This window comes from Toxotes jaculatrix, chromosome 1 (genome assembly GCF_017976425.1).
Source record: "Toxotes jaculatrix isolate fToxJac2 chromosome 1, fToxJac2.pri, whole genome shotgun sequence".
Taxonomy (NCBI): Eukaryota; Metazoa; Chordata; class Actinopteri; family Toxotidae; genus Toxotes; species Toxotes jaculatrix.
Window position 1 is genome coordinate 4525729 of NC_054394.1, and position 16755 is coordinate 4542483.

Sequence of the window (16755 nt, forward strand, 5' to 3'; positions counted from 1 at the left end):
AGATTGCGTTAAAGTCCTGAAGAAAACCCCTATTATGCAGCTAAGAATAAAACCTGTAAAAGTCATTACGCTCTATCGTCTTTCATTGTAGGTATAAGTGTCATAGATAAAGTGAACTCATTAGCAGAGGAATGCATCTGAATTCAGTTCACTGGCATTTATGTTTCATTCCAGTTCAGTTCAAATTTACTTATATGGCACCAAATCAAAACATACATTATCTCAATGCACTTTACTGAGTAGGGCCTTACAATATTAGAGAGAGAAACAACAGCTCCCACCATAAGCATGTGCTTGGTGATGGTACAGAGGAAAAACTCCCTTCTAACAGGAAGAAACCAGAACCAGACTCAGGGTCCACCGTTTGGATTGAGAAGAGGAGAAATAGGGAGGCGACAGAAGAGAGAGCGAGCAGGAACAGTTATTGTACACTATTGTATTCAAGCACTACCAGACTAAACTGATTCAGAGGTATGCAGAGGCTCACATAAGTACAATTTATATGCTTTTTGACCAACTTAAACAGCTCTTTAACATAACATATGGTATTATACACTAGTAAACTTACAATCCTACGACTTTTAGGACTTAAATTAGTAAAGGGCCTCTACTCTGTCCCCCAGTAGTCTATCAAATTACAACAATATTAAAACACAATAGAAATGTAGTAATCTTTCATTGAATAATTAATACTCCATTGTTCCAAACAATCCCTCCCCCCTCATTTCCATTTTTTAAAATTATTTATTTATTTATTTATTTTTAGTATTGCACTGCAAAGCATTTTTAATAAAGTCTATTAGATGCTGATCAACACAATGTTCCCTCTCAGTGCAATTACTGGTAAAGCCAAGGTCTGCATCTCAATCACAGATGCATCCACCACCCCTCATGTTAGTATGAAAGGGAAAAGAGAAACCTCTGAAGACGAGATGAGATTCACAGCTTATTAGCAAGATGAAAGTCAAGGAAGGAGAGAGGAGAATGCCCTAATCCAGATCGTTTTGTACCGTCTGTCTGCTGGCATTTTAAATGAGACATTAGGGATATATGCAATTGCATCTCCTCTTTTTGCTCAGTCTTATTCTCAGTTTTTTTCTGGTTGTCTCAATCACTTAAGCATTTAGAAAACTGCTGAGGCCCAAAGGACACAAGAAATAGCGCAGGGAGTAATACAATCGTTAAAATAAACAAACAAATGGAGAGAAAATGAATGTTTTTTCCCCAATGTACCAATTTCAGAACTCTTCATCTCCCTAGGTACTGTACTTTACCCCAGACTGGAGTGTAGAGACAAGAGAGCAGGGAGGGAAAGACACACACAGACACACACAGACACAGACACCACAGACACACACAGACACACAGACACACACACACACACACACAGAAACAGAGGGCTGGCAGATGTCGCTAATAGCAAAGATATCAAACACTTGCACACATGCACTTTATAAATGGAGTTTGGACAGAGATCTTTTGTACTCGTTCCAATTTCTATAACTATTGCTCACGCTATTAAGAGAATAGATGTTAGCCTGTGATGATGTATATTCAATACCAATAACTTTAATTACAACATGTTGTGTCAATGACCTACAAATTTTGTGAGTTATGTGTCTTACTTGCTCTTACTAATTTGCAGATAAGTATGTGGATTATCTGATACCGATAGATCACTGAGAAGGAAAAGACGCTGTTGCTGTGCTGCTGACATGGATCTAATGTTTTACTTTGTAACGACATTTACATTATGCAGCATAGGAAAGCACAAGGAGTAGTCCCCTAACAGTCAACATAAACAATGTTGTACTTGCTTTTATTGATTTATAATGCTAGACAGCTACAATAATACAAATGTGCAGTCAATTTTAAACTGGCCTTTAGAGCAGTGGTTCCCAAAGGACAGGCCAGAGGTGCCTTGAGATTTCTTCCAGTTTTTCCTACACATTTTTAAAGGACCAGTGTGCAGGACACAAATTTAATGTAATATTCATAACTACATTTTAATTAGTGTTAAATCACCTCAAACTAAGAACTTGTGTTTTGATAAACTAGAATAAGCCCTTCATATCTACATAGAGAGTAGGTGCTCTTCCACGGAGCCCAGCATGTTGCAAAACCATGTTTCTATAGTAGCCTAGAAAGGACAAACCAAATACTGGCTCTAGAGAGGGCCGTTTGCATTTTTACATTATCTGAAGTGCACTGCAGGTTCTCCACACACACTTGGAAAGGGAGGGGTACTCAGTTGGTTGCAATCTGCAACCTCACTGCTAGATGCGACTAAATCTTACACACTGTTACTTTAACATTTCATCACATTAACAAATGAGGCAAAAATATATGTTAACAACATTTTTAGTTTATGTTTTATACTTATGGTACTGAAGCCAAGGCTGGTGTGGACAGCTCATGGCTGCTGGTTGTCAAAATAATGTAACATGCTTTCTAACAAGAGTTTTTGAGGTGAGCAGCAATCAGGAATAGCGACTGCTCCACACTGTAATGCCTCATCAGCAGGAAAAAAGCTATCAGATGCTGCAATGATACCATGTAATCTCAAGCGACATCTCGAGACAAGCCATGAAGGGGTGCCTTAAAAACCCATTAAATTACTATGAAGTGGTGCCATGGTTTAAAAAAATATTTAGGACTCCTTGCTTTAGAGGAATACTCCACTAAAAATCTTTTGAGGATCAAATATTCAGGTATTGTATGGCAGGAATATTTTGATACAATTTTTGGACAAAACTCTAGGTCATCATTTCAATCCACTGAAATTTCCGTGAGCTTAAGCTGACAGCTGCTGTCCTCTGCAAACACTCAACCTACAATCCTTTCAGAGCCACCTATCAAGCCTAGAGGAGCTGATTATTTACTTGAGAAAAGATTTTCTGTGGATTTACTGTACAGGATGGCTATATTAGCTGTGCCCATTTGGTGGTAATAACCTTATTCCGGGTTAAAGCAGGCCTCTCACAAACCTAAATAAGCAAATAAGTGTCTTGTTGTGATCTTCTGTGCGTGTGTGCAGTTATTGAGTTATTTGTCACAGTGAAATGTGAGATGTACAGCAGGCTTCTGCACTCTACTATGATAAATGCTGGATAATATGGGTTTTACCTCTTCCCCTTCTCTTTCCCCTCTTGTCTTCATCTTCACACAGACAAAGCTTTTCTCTGTCTCTTTCTTCTCAGTACTTTCAGTACTTTCCTGCTTCTATAGTTCCAAAAAAAAATCGATCCACTTCACAATGGATATATATCACTTGCTGTGGGTCTGTGTGTGCATGTAGTTGTAGTCAAGGCCAGAAATACATTGTATTTAGAGATGTGTTTGTAAAAAGAAGAAAAAAAACCCCAAAACCTTCATAAGCTGATATTAGCATTATGTATCAATAGTTAAGCCAATCTGGGGTAAAGTTTGGTGAGCTGAAGTTTAAAATGATTTCTCTCAGGGTAATTTAGACAAATTCGGAGACCTTTGTAAGTCTGAATATTGACAAGTTACAAGCATAACTCGTTTTTGCTAAATAAAAAAAAAATAGCAATAGTAAATACATGAATACCATGCCCAGGTTCTCCTTGGGTGAAATGAAATTGGTTTGCATGATGACGACTGCTTAAAGCCTGGGTACCCTTTTCAATTCAACACTGACTTTAACATTTGGGAGAAGTACTCAGAAGTGAAATATAACAGGCACATAATGGACCCCAGATATGTGCCATTTGATCCAACTTAAGGTTACAAAGTGGTGTCTGATAGAGTAAGGTAAAAAAAAATTATACCAATTCAGTCTGAACAAAATGTGCAGTTATTAAAGTCAGTTAAGGTAGCACGCTAACTGAAGCACCTGGACGGTGGAAAAAGTAGCTGTACACCACCACAGAGAAACAAGTTCAGTCCCAACAGTGGTGTTTCCAGCTTGACCCCTTGAATACAAGGGTCTTTCCCACACATGTGCAGTATATAGGCTATTGCTCCTTTGCTACAAAGTCTGATGCAAATCAAATCAGAAGCACTTGCAGTCGTGCTTTTTGTAAGAGCAATATCTTTGGCTTTTTCCACAGAAACGTCTGCTGCTGAATCATCAACTGAACAGAAATTTGGGTCTGCTTTGTGCTTTGATATTCAATTGTCCTACTAAAACAAAAAGAAAAAGAGAAAAAAAACAGAGTAAGGGAGCGTTTGGCTGAAACAATGACTCACAAAACCAGTCATCACACGGCATAAGAAGAAAGCCTGTAAGTCCTGTTAGCTAATGAGAGCTTCTCTGATTTTAGCCTCTGTCTTCTTCTCGCACACACCATACAAACACTCTTTCTCTCCCTCTTAAAAAGTAATACATAACTAAGAAGTTTAAACAATATATAAACCACGGTCATATCTGCAAGTCCAGTTTTAGGTGCATCACCTCTAATAGTCACAAAAAGCAACTGGATAGTTGCACTCTGGAGCTGGGGCTGTTGCTTGTGATCATCTTACAATAATCACAATCTCTATAGGCTTCCTGAGCAGCAAGCAGCAAGGTGAGGTGCGTTTCCATCCACCCGCGCAAATTGAAAATGCACATAAAAAAAGGAAGAAGGTGTTGAAAAATCTAGAAATATTGCAAAGGTGTACAAGGTATTGTATGAAATAGCAAATTCCCATGATGTACATGATGCATGTGACTTGAACGTCCACTTAAGAGAAGAGAAACAGCAGCAGACAACGACAGATCTGTGAGGAGCGTTGAGGAGATTGGAATGTTCCTCAAACTAAGACCTGGAACAAATAGAAATGCCACATAGTCATCAGGTTTTCTACATCTTTTTCAGGGTTTGAGGTTTGACTGTCAATTTTTTCATTGCATCATCTTGTTGCGCACTATTCTTCTGCAATAGTTTAATGGAGATTAAGCACCACCACCTGTGTTGTGTTGTCTGTGTTACATTTGGATGTAAACCGACATGGGGGCAGGAAAGCTATACCACTCAAATATGTTGTGTGCAGGATAACCACATGAAATACAACAATGGAATACTATGGAATGCTATTGCTTTAGTTTAAAATACTAACACTAGGTATTATTAAGTTTGTACATTTGTTGCTCTATAAAGTTTGTTGCTCCACAGTTGCTGTAAAGTGCCTGCATCAACAGGGTAGAGGAAGACTACTAACTAGTAAACATGGATGTAAAAAGTGCAAAAAATAATTGGCTTTGCAAAGGTTTTATGAGGAAAGAAGCACATCCAGCATGTTTGTTAGGATGAACGCAGTGTGTTTTGTGATTAGCACTGAATATAAATAGAAAGTTTGTTAATTTAAAAGAAAACTCCACAGGGCACCTTTAAGACTACTGTATTATAAGTCCCACTGCTCATGAAACTGCATAGGAAGCTATTTCCAGACAAAAGCCTCTGATTAAACTTATTCTATGCTATGTGTCCAGCACCAAATGGGAGACAGATAAAGTCAGAGATTAGCTAGCAATAAAGCTGAATATCTAAGAGACTAAATATTTGGATTCACTCATTTGTCATGTGGATAAAGACAAATGACATGACATAAACTCTTACGTTGGTCTGTGTTGACTGGGCTGTAAGTAGGCAACTGTTTGCTAACACATTAGCCACAACAACTGCGTTCAACCACTTAATACTATTAAGTGGTGGCTATGTCTGAGTGTCCCAGTGTCCAAAAATCAATGAAAAGAGAAATTGTTTTGGTTTCTAAGTTCAATTTCTCAGTTTTACAGTTGTCCAGTTCTTGTGTTTCTTACCTTAAATGTCTCTGTTGAACTGGAAACATTTTATGTTGACTCTCATTCAGCTGTATCTTGATGTCACTCCTCTGCTACCCAAGCTACAGTCACTTACATTGAGTATTTGATTCAGAGTATATGATTTGAGTTTGTTGTCGATCAATAACCACCAGACCTTTTCGATCAGACCCGGTTTCTGAACGCTCTTTGATAGTGTAAGTCACAGTGCTCAAAGATGTGAGGGACTCCTGTCATTCCTCAGAGTAATAATGGTCTTGTCTTTTCTGTTATGAGTTGACATTTGCCTCTGGCCACGGCAGCTGAGTGTGGCAGCATGTTCCACCAGAGACCTAAATCTTTACCTTTCAGGATCTTGGCAAGCTCTCACATCCTAACAAGGTCTCTTAATTAGTGCTCTGTCAAAGGTAGGTGCACTGGAAAAGTCAACCAGTTAGACCTATGTTACTGATACAGGGGGTTTAACAATTCTGAAAAATATTTATTGACTAAGACGATTCCAAGGACATGTACCAGCTGCAGTCTGTGTTCCCAGGGGATGTAACATCTTGTCTGAAAGAAATGTTTGACTAAAGTGTTAAAAAAAAAAAAACGTTTAGATGTCCAAAACGGCAAAAGTACACATTTCAACCCTTGAGAGCTTCTTCTGTTTTTTTTAACCTTCCATCAAAAGGTTATGTTAAATGGGTTCTTCTACACCGGCTGATTCAAACTCACATATTGCTTCGTTTTTCATGACTTCATGACATGTTTTGTAGTGCAAACTATTTTTTTACCCCTTCAAAGTAAAAGGGGGTCAGACAAAAGCAGTGAAGTGAAAAGTGAAAATTTTTCTCTTGAGTGAGGGAAAAGAGAAGAACTTTAGTAATGTGCTAATGTGCTTGAGTAAATGTGAATGTGCTACAGCATGGATTTATATTACAGCACCACCATGGCAGAGAGACATAACTATATATATATATATATATATATATACATATATATATATATATATATATATATATATATATATATATATATATATATATATATATATACATATACATATACATATATATATATATATATATATACATATATATATATATATATACACTCATATTCCTTTATCCGTGGCACCTACCTTCGTCCCCATCATTGGCACTGACAGTGAGAATGGCAAAGCCTACGTCAGCATCTTCATCGACATCTACTTCATAGGATGTCTGTGCAAATGCTGGCTTGTTATCGTTCACATCACTGATAAAGACGCGAACATATGCTGTGTCTGAAAGTGAAAAAAGAAGACAGACAGCGCGACAGAGCAAGAGGAAGAGAGAGAGACAGAGAGGGGAGAAAGACAATTATTAACACGAGATTGTTCTTATTCTGTCAATGTGAACATGAAAATCTGTCTATCTCTCTTTGGATAGCAACAATTTAGTCACCAGTATTTTCACCAGTGTGCATGCATGCACGCACGCACGCACACACACACACACACACACACACACACACACACACACACACACACACACACACAAAGAAAGGAAAACACACATTTCTTCATGCACACAAAAACAAAAATAACATCTTTTTTTTTCTTCCATCCACTGATGTCTAACACTTTTCTGTTCTGTTATCTGTCTCCAGTATGTCTGTCAATTTTAACATTAAATCCAGCTGTTTCTTCTTTTCTTCCACATCTAGCCGCCAGCTGAAGTGAATTACAAAGCACCCCGGGGGCATCAGCGTAAGGCTCAGTAGCTGAGCAAACCCAACATACTACACTTCCTTTGATATGGTATCAAAACAAGCATAATTTGCAATACACGCTTCAAGATGAGATAAATTATTTAAGCCAGGGTGGAAGAGATTGTATACAGTTCATAGCACAGAAAGCAAACCAGTGCAGCCCTCGAAGCTATAACAAAACAAGTCACAGATGCCAGGGCTTTGCACACGTTCAGAATCTGTCAGAGGGAGACAGAGAAAGGTAAGGAGGGATGAAGGACCAACACAGAAAGTGGATAAGCAGATGTAGCAGTTGTCCCCTCATCCTCCCTCTCATCTGCTAAATGTTGTCTGTTCATGTATGTGTGAAAATCACACCCCAACCCCACCCCACTCACTAGCTTTGGAGTATCAGGAGAGCCTGTTTTCTGCCTGTGAAAACAGTGTTTATCAAGGTTATTTCTGTGGCCACTTGACAACATTCTGCTGTCTCTAGTGCACAACTGGTGCTTGGCACATGTACATGTCTGTATATGCAGATGTGCAAAGTTAAACAGAATTAACCTCCGACTTGCCAGTTACCAAAGTTATAAGAGTGATGAGTTTTTGAAAAAGATTCTTTTCAAGCCATACAGGTGAAGTATCCTCACATAAGAAAAGATATATCAAACTAAATCAGTGCACTGTCACAGAAATCAAAGTGGTGACCTCCCTGTTTTAGACAGCTGTGGGTGGTAATATCTGGATGCAGTCTCTTCGTGAATATTGCAGTAAGGGGTTCATTATAGAAAATTCTATCCAACCAGAGATAATTTTAAAACTAATTTAAATTCAACACGGTCAAATACTTTTTCCTCATCGAGTAAAAGAACGAGACCACCATGCTTTTGTGTCAGAAAAATGTGAACGTGTATGCTTTCACACATAAACCAATGGAGGCAACAGTGCCTCAAGCGTTGTTGTAAGTAGTCCTTAATAAAGAATAAAAAAAGGTAAGAGTGCACTGAAAAACAGTGGGCTTTTAGATAACATACCCTAGTATTGCCAGTGTAGTCCCATGTGAAGTCTGTCTGATGTGACCTCTGTATAAAACTACACAGAAATTATTGTGCAACATTCACAGGAGGTAAAGTATTCTGAAGTTGTCAAGTATGCACAAATACCGTTTCAAGCAGAATTCAATAAAACCAAATCAAAATATGTAATTAATTAATGGCCCAAGTATTAATTAAAGTCAGAAAGCCTGTCACTCAAGGTAAGTCCATAATGTTCTCAGGGGGACTTGTTTCCAGCAGTGAATGCAGATTAATAAGTATCTATACGTTTAGCTTGGTTAAGCACCAATGTTTACCAGGGGGTTAAATCTAGATGTGCTGGGATTTGGATGTACCAGCTCAATTCAAGCAATGTTCACAAGAATGTTGGAAAAATAGAATAAATAATAATAAATAAATAAATAAATACGTTTTCTATCATTCTAAAATTGATTTTCAATAATATTTGGAAACATATTTTTATTTTATCAGTGATTGAGAAGTTTGGGATTCTGCCTTCTAAATGCCACCCATGCTCTCAGATATCAGAATTTTATTTCTGGATTTTTTTGTTTGTTTGTTTGTTTTTGCTTCAGAGCAGAAATTTTCTGAATTTATTCAAAACTTGAGATGGAGTTTCAAGGTTATCAATATTTCAAGATCTGGTGAGGTATGTTTCATCACAGGTTTAACAGATTGTTGAGTAAAGTTTGCTGATGCCACACTGAAATATTCTCCCTCCCTCTGTGTGTGTGTTTTGATGTGTGCATCCATGTTAAGTATCTGTTAATTTGCCTGTCACCCATTCTTCTTCATGCTACTTCATTTAATATTCATATCTGAGAAATAAATAAAAAAAACAAAATAACTCCCACAGCTTTACTGCAGTCTCTCAGTCTCTGCTCTGCTTAATATTTAACTTCTGTTTACGTTGCCATCAATGTCATGGTGAGCCAAACCTAGAGAGAGGATCTGTTAATAATCTATGATCATATTTATTAAAAATATATCCTATCCTGCCTTGCTGTTTCTTCAACACCTCTCTCCATCCACCCATCTGTTTCAACAGCTGTTCATTTCTTCATGTCTCTATTCTACCATTGGAGCATGTATGCATTTCATCTGGCAGCAAATGAGAGAGAAATGGGGAGACGGAGGAAGAGAGAGAGCAGACTGATAGGGAAAGATGGCCTTTGGTCCTTCAGCAGGGAGAGATGAACAGATGTGGGAGAGAGACAGAAAGAGGAAAACAGAGATTATCGCTGCCTTCAATAAACATTTGGAGCCTTGAATGAAGTCTACAGAGCAGCTGTCTACAGCTCTCCCCCCCTTTGTTCTTGTCTTCTTCTTCAGGCTTCTGACAGCAACCGCATTCAATAAATAAACAGGATTACAACTTTAATATCAACTGAATCTGAATCATTTCTGCAATTAACATGAAATGTGTTTGCATTTTAACATGAAAGCCGATGATTCTATAGCTGGTATAATAAACTCATGCTTGGAAAGAATTGCTACTGCAAAAATCACATGTCAGAGAAAAATATGATGCGTGATGTAAAAGACAGACAACTTATCCACAGGGTGGTGTACACAAGAAAAATCTTTGTTTACATGCATTCTGACTGGAATGTATGCATTTTCTTTCCATAGGTGCAGTTGCTGTGGTAACAGCTACATTGTGCTCAATGCAGTCACTTTAACTGCTGAATAAAAATGTTGTATCTTCAGTACTGTAAATGAGGTCTTTGTTACGGAAGCCCTGAGAAGACAGTGAAAAAAAAAATTCTGGGGATCCATTTTCTAAGTCAGACTGATTTTTTTTTTCTCTCCCGTGTTTAGGATTTCAGAACAGGTGAAAAAAAAAATCTTTCTGCAGTTCCTTTAAAAAATAAATAAATAAATAAATAAATAAAATATTCTCTATTTATTTATTCATTTATTTTTGGATCACCTGAATTTTCCCTCACTTGTCTCTCAGGGCTTCTGTAATTATTTTACGTTATTAAGAATGTATGGAGAGAAATGCTAATGGGTGCAAAGAAATCAAGCATACAGTCTGGAAATCTGAATTTACAAACATTTGAAGTAGAATGGGTTACAATGACAAGCTCACTGACTTTTAACGTGGCACTGTCAAAGGATATCAAGTTTCAAGTGACAGGTCAGCAATGAAGTGGTAAGATGCAGAGGCTCACAGAACAGGACTCACTCAACTAAAGCATTCCAAACTACCTCCGGATCAAACATTAGCACAAGAATAGCCTGGCTGAGCAGCGGCACATAAGGCTAAGATCACCATCTGTGGTGCCAGGCCTTGGCTGGACTGGTGTGAAGCACACCACAACTGGACTCTAGAGCACTGGAATATCTAGTCTGGTTCCAACTGTCTGAGGAGAAATGGCTTGAGGCAGTTTTTCAAGGTTTGGGCTAAGCCCTTTAGTTCCAGTTGAGGGAAATCTTAATGCTACATACATTCAGTGTTTATTGCATTTATTAGCATCCCAGATGTTCAAATGTGAATTCTGGATCTTGAAATTTAGTGTCTGAATTTAGCCAAGTGTATCAGCTCCGTGAAGAAATGGTTCCCCCTGGGCCTTCAAAGAGCCCTAACCACAATCCCATCAACACCTTTGGGATGAACTAGAAATCTGATTGTGAGTCAGGCCTTATCGCCTAACATCAGGGGCCATCCTCACCAACATACTTGTGGCTGAATGGGAGCAAAGCCCTCAAGACAGGTTCCGAATCAGGTGAAAAGCCTTTCTAGCAGAGTGGAAGCTGTTATTGCATCAGGGTTGTGATGTTTAGGTGTCCACAAACCCTCTGCAGTACAGACAAGACTCACCTTTCTGTAAGATGTTTTCTCATACTTTTGGAGTACAGGTAAAAAGTTGATGAGGTAACTGAAATATTTAACATTTCCCATGTTTTTAAGTAGCATTCTCTGGTTTCACCTCCATATGCCGTAGCTACACTGCATCACTGACAGCTATAACATCATGACAGTTTTTACAAGTGCTGTTCTCAACACTCACTGGACAATTGCAAACACACCACAGCAATCAGAACTGAACCACCGATTCAGTGGTAGGATGTTCTGTTTAGTATCAATCTGACTTACCAGAGTTGGGTTGTCCATGTTTGCCGGGCCGTGCTGACTCCCAGCCATCCACAGACTGAACCTCCAGTAGGTAGGAGCTTTTTGTCTCGCGGTCAAACACAGTCTGTGTGTAGATGAAGCCCATCTCTGGGTCAATTCGGAAATACTGGTAGTCCCCACTGCGATCCTCCAGCAGGGAGTAGGAGATCTGGTCGGTAGGGGGTTGGGGCAGACACAATTACACAGAGGGTCAAGTGCTTAAATAGAGATAATTACTGCTCATTTACACAGCAAGGAAAAACACATTTCAGATTTTCAAAGACAGAGAAAAACTGGAAATAGTGAGTGCATGTATTTAACTGAGTTCTAAACACCCCTTTCAACTGAGCGTGCTGAGAGAGCAACATCACCACTTTTATTGCTGTTTGTGTGTGTGTGTGTGTGTGCATGTATAGGTCTGTTTTCACCTTGCCATTGAGACCCAAGTCTAGGTCGTTGGCTGAAACCTGGAAAACCAAAGTTCCAGATTCTGCCCCTTCCGTGACCGAGGCCTCGTAAATGGAGGAAGTGAAAAATGGGACGTTGTCATTCACATCTGGAGGAGGAGGAGGACAGGAAGAGAGAGTGTGCTTAGGGTATACTGACAAATTATTTTTGCATTGTATGTCTGGTGAGTTTGATAGAAACATCATGGATGATTGATGGACTCTTTGAAGGGCCTGAATTGCCTGTAGCTCTATGTGGTTACATCCATCTTGCCATTTTCTATACATGTTTATTACCAGCAAGTGGTTGGTGGTAGAACAGCTATCAACTAAAAAGATAAGCTGTGACAAGTAAGATGACAAGCAGTGACTTTAATTTATAGATGTATTGTTCTTTTTTTAGATTAACAGAGGCTAAAAACAGCATATGGCAGCAAACTTGGATTTTAAAACAGACAACACTCAGCTCAGCTTCCAGTACCCACCACATTAGAATCAATTCAACACAACCCACAACCCTAGCACTGACAATTACTGTAAAGTTTTACAAATATCCATTTTGCACCCATAATCTCCAGCTTATCACACCTGTGTCTCCAACTTCTCCCATTGCCCCGGTCGCTGAACTTAATCTTCCAAACTATAGAATTTTAATCCTTTCAGGACAAGTGGACCACAGTTTAATCATAACTGAAAAACATCTAACCTTTGAAGCACTAATGTTACTAGTCAGTTGTAACATCTCTGCTCTGTTGCTGTTCATCATTGCCCATACCAAATAATTTATTTTTTTATTTTATTTATTTATTTATCTTATCTGCCAAACTACACAATTTTATAGTTAAGAGACTTTGGTATCCATGTAGACCAACTTCATGTATGTTCTTCTAAATCTTTAACTGTATGTTAATCGTTCTCATCTGTAACAGTATGGACAAGGATTGGCATTTTTCAAAACCAGTACCATGGATCATTAAAAAAAAATTCCATCACCATCATCTTCAGTACACATTTACTTTCTCTATATGAAGGAGCTTTATCAATATTATAATATGTTGATCAAACTCATCATTTTCAAATGTTGTTCCTGCTAAAAAGTATAATTCAAGATGTCTTTTAGAATCCAGTGGCAGAGTAGTTAACTCCAACGCTTCAAATGGTTTGAATGTCAGATGTTCTTAAGCTTTCAACTTTGTTGAAAGAAAAACACATGAGTCCTTTATTCAGCCTAATTCTTGTTTACCTGTTGCTGACCCCTCATCAATTCTGTTTAATCAGTTTACCCCTATTCTTATTTCTTTAAATGAATTACTTGACATTGTGCCTCACTTCCATCTGTCCTCATCTAATCTAAATGTTCTACCATCAAAAATACTTAAAAAAAAAAGAGGTTTTAGGAGTTACTGCCCAATGTCCTCTGATCACTGTTAATGAGCCTGTCTGTTCTGCTTCAGTCCCTGACTGTTTTCTACTTTCTGTGACTTAGACATGTTGCTAAAATTACATTAACACTGCCTGGAAATAGAATATTTCACCTTTTTGTTCATATGTCCAAATGATTATGCAAAACACCATCAGCATCTGGACCAGGATGCACCAGCATGGTTTTTGAGCAATACTAAGAGCACAGAGCATATTTCCCCATATTCTTAAGCCCACGTTCTGTAACCTAACTCTTCTGCTGTTGTGGATAAATTTAAAGAAAACAACTGGCAATTAATATCATATCAATTAAGCTTTTTGTTGTTGGTGCACCACTGGCCTTCAAAGCAGCTTCAGTCCTCCTGGCACACGGGATAGTGGTTGATTTTGGACCTTCAACAAGATGCATGCCTGCAGCTATTGGGATAAGGCTGGGAATCTATATCCCATATAATGTAAAGATCTGGCTGTTGGAAGGGACATGATATGAGTTCATCCTCATCTGCATCAATGTTTAACTTGTTTATCTGTGTATTTGTGGGATATATAATCCTGGAAATGAGAACATCGTAAGGGATCAGCATTAGCTCCATGGGATGCAACTCTGGCTCCCTCGCCAGCCTTTAGATTTATAATATTACCCACATTTACTGTAGCTCTGACAACTGACGTATTAATGTCATTTTCGCTGATGTGGTTTTATCTTCCAATTCCTGTTGGCATCAAGAGAAGGGTCAAAGCAGGTAGCACCAAGAACCAGTGAGACAGAATGTGAACTCTGAAGTTTGCCAGAATTGCAGAAGCCAAATTTTAACATAGTTGATTTAAGGCCAAAAGCATTACAGAAATGACTTGAATGGAGCAACACATTAAATCTAATGCTGCTCCATATGACATTTTTTCCTTGCCTTTCTTCTGAGCAAATGTCTTAATCTATGAATTAAAAATGGGGTCTTAAATCCATTACAGACCTCCCTCCCTCCCTCAGCCGCATTGCCTCTGGAGGAGTCAAAGAGCTTTCTTATTAAGACGGATAACGGAGAGGAGGGGTGAGTGAAAAGAGAAGGGAAAGTTAGCGAGGGACAGAGAGGCAAAAGAAGGGAGAGGGTCTGTGTGCGAATTAATTATTTCTCACTGGATTAAGACCAATTTGATGGAATGGGACACGTATGTGTGTGTGCGTGCATGCGTGGGTGGCCGTGTGTGTGTGTGCATGCATGTTGCCAGGGGATTAAATGCAGAGGAGTGTGGGGCATGTGGGGTAGGCAGAGTTATTTTGAGGAGCAAGGTCAGGGGCTAGCAAACACCACCATATTAAGCAGTGATGATCGCAACTTAAGCCAGGGGCAGAGCATTAACTGAAAGAGTGATACCAGGATAAAGTAATCATATTTAGAAGCACCATAAAATAGTGATAGAAATGACAGAGAATGACGAGGAGGTGAAACCTGATATCCTAGATATTCTTGAAGATTAAAGATATTGAACAGTTCAGGAGAGTGGCATGACTCTGAGTGAAATTTCTCGGGGCGGTGGGGTTAAGCATATATGTTGCACGCTTTGTCTAATCACACTCACGACAGCTGGTGAGCTCTGCAAATAATTGGGACTTGTGAAGCTTTGGAATCCAAGATTTAAGTGAGTCTAATGGAAAATTAGAACGCAACCGGTCTTAGAGAGCGCTACAAACCAACTGACCCTTCTGTTCTTCCCAAATGCTCTTTACTCTTTCTCTCTTTCCATGGCTTCAGTTGTGGAACAACTGTTGTGTTGTACAAGCTGTTTAGGGGTCTTTCATTATCAGGGACCCAGGCCCAGATCTTGACCCCAAAGTCCAGTTTGTGTGATCATTGTAAACACAGTATAGTGGGTCTACTGGAAAAGGTGATCGTGAGAAAGGTTGATGTATACTGTACATCAACCTTGATGTATGGTTTGTATCAGCTGTGAAAACTACTGTACTAAAACACATTGATGGACCATTGGTATGTAACATATAATAATACAGTGACACTGTCCATACTAAATGAGGGTAAAACAATTTTAAAAACAATTAGAACACAGACAACAACATTTTTACTGTCGTGAGTCAAAGCACATTAGGTGATTATGCTGAAAACTATATGTGTCAGTAACATGTCCTGGGTTTGCACTTTAGTAATATATGCTGCTACACCTTCACTGGGTCCTGTGGCCAGTCCAGTTTCAGTTTTTGAATAAGCATAGTGCTTGATGCTATTCTTGACTGCCCTGTTTTGTTATTAATGTTCTAAAAAGTCCATTAAGGCCGTCTTGCAAATTAATCATGTGAAATCCATTCTGTTCTTCCATTAGCTTATAGCTTAGCCATCAAAAATGGAATAATCAGACACCCAATTTGTCCTTTGTTTCTCTAACCTTACATAGTCATACTGCTGGTCAGTGTGTTGCAGTGAATGTTACTGCACAAAGACCCACAAAACCTCTCATATTACACAGCAGGATGCAAATGGAAACAACTGGACCTGCAATGATATTTTTTTGCTTGTCTCAGCTGCACTTAAATAAATGTAGAATTAATACACAGGAAAACAATAGTATTAGGAAATAATGTAATTGTAATGGAGGAATGAAGACACAGTTCAAAGAAAACAGATACATTTGGGGACTGGTAAAACAAATTAAAATAAAAATAATGAACAATTCTAAAAATGCCCACCTGTGACATTGACATAGACTGTGGTGAAGGCTGCCAGTGGTACAGCAGCAACGTTCTGAGCTCGGACCCGCAGCATGAAGTTTCTGGTGGTCTCGTAGTCCAGGGGCTCTGCCACTAAGATGGAGGCAGAGCCGTCCTCTCGGTTGGGGGTCAGGTAGAAGCGAACTGGCATGTTGGTCTCTGGGACCATTCCGTCCTCCAAATTGTACGTCACCCTGGGATCCCCGAGTGGGGAGGTTGCTTTGATGGTCTGTTTGAAACAGATTTGGATAGAGGGTCACAATGAAGGTTAATGGTCTACGGTCAGTTCTGGTCTCAGTAAAAACCCACGGTCACCCCAACCCACTTATTTGACTATCAGATGTTGTAATTACATGATGTAAAATAACACTACAAATGAAAACTACACTGACTTCCCAGGAGGTGTCCTATTTGTCCTCTCACCCAATAATTGAAAACAATACTTTTACCCAAAAGATACATTTGTCTTGTGTCCACGTCAACATATTGGCATACACATGTAAACATGGGCA

At 38.9% G+C, this 16755-nt stretch overlaps 1 protein-coding gene across 1 annotated transcript in view; it reads right to left on the reverse strand.

Moving 5' to 3' along the window:
* si:ch211-186j3.6 (neural-cadherin) overlaps positions 1-16755 on the reverse strand; it is a 276919-nt gene that overhangs the window by 129209 nt on the left and 130955 nt on the right. The window contains exons 13-16 of the mRNA XM_041034346.1: positions 16223-16472; positions 12085-12212; positions 11639-11825; positions 6891-7034 (exon numbers count right to left, since the gene is read on the reverse strand). Coding sequence (XP_040890280.1) covers positions 6891-7034; positions 11639-11825; positions 12085-12212; positions 16223-16472 — 709 coding nt within the window. The remainder of the gene's footprint in view (positions 1-6890; positions 7035-11638; positions 11826-12084; positions 12213-16222; positions 16473-16755) is intronic.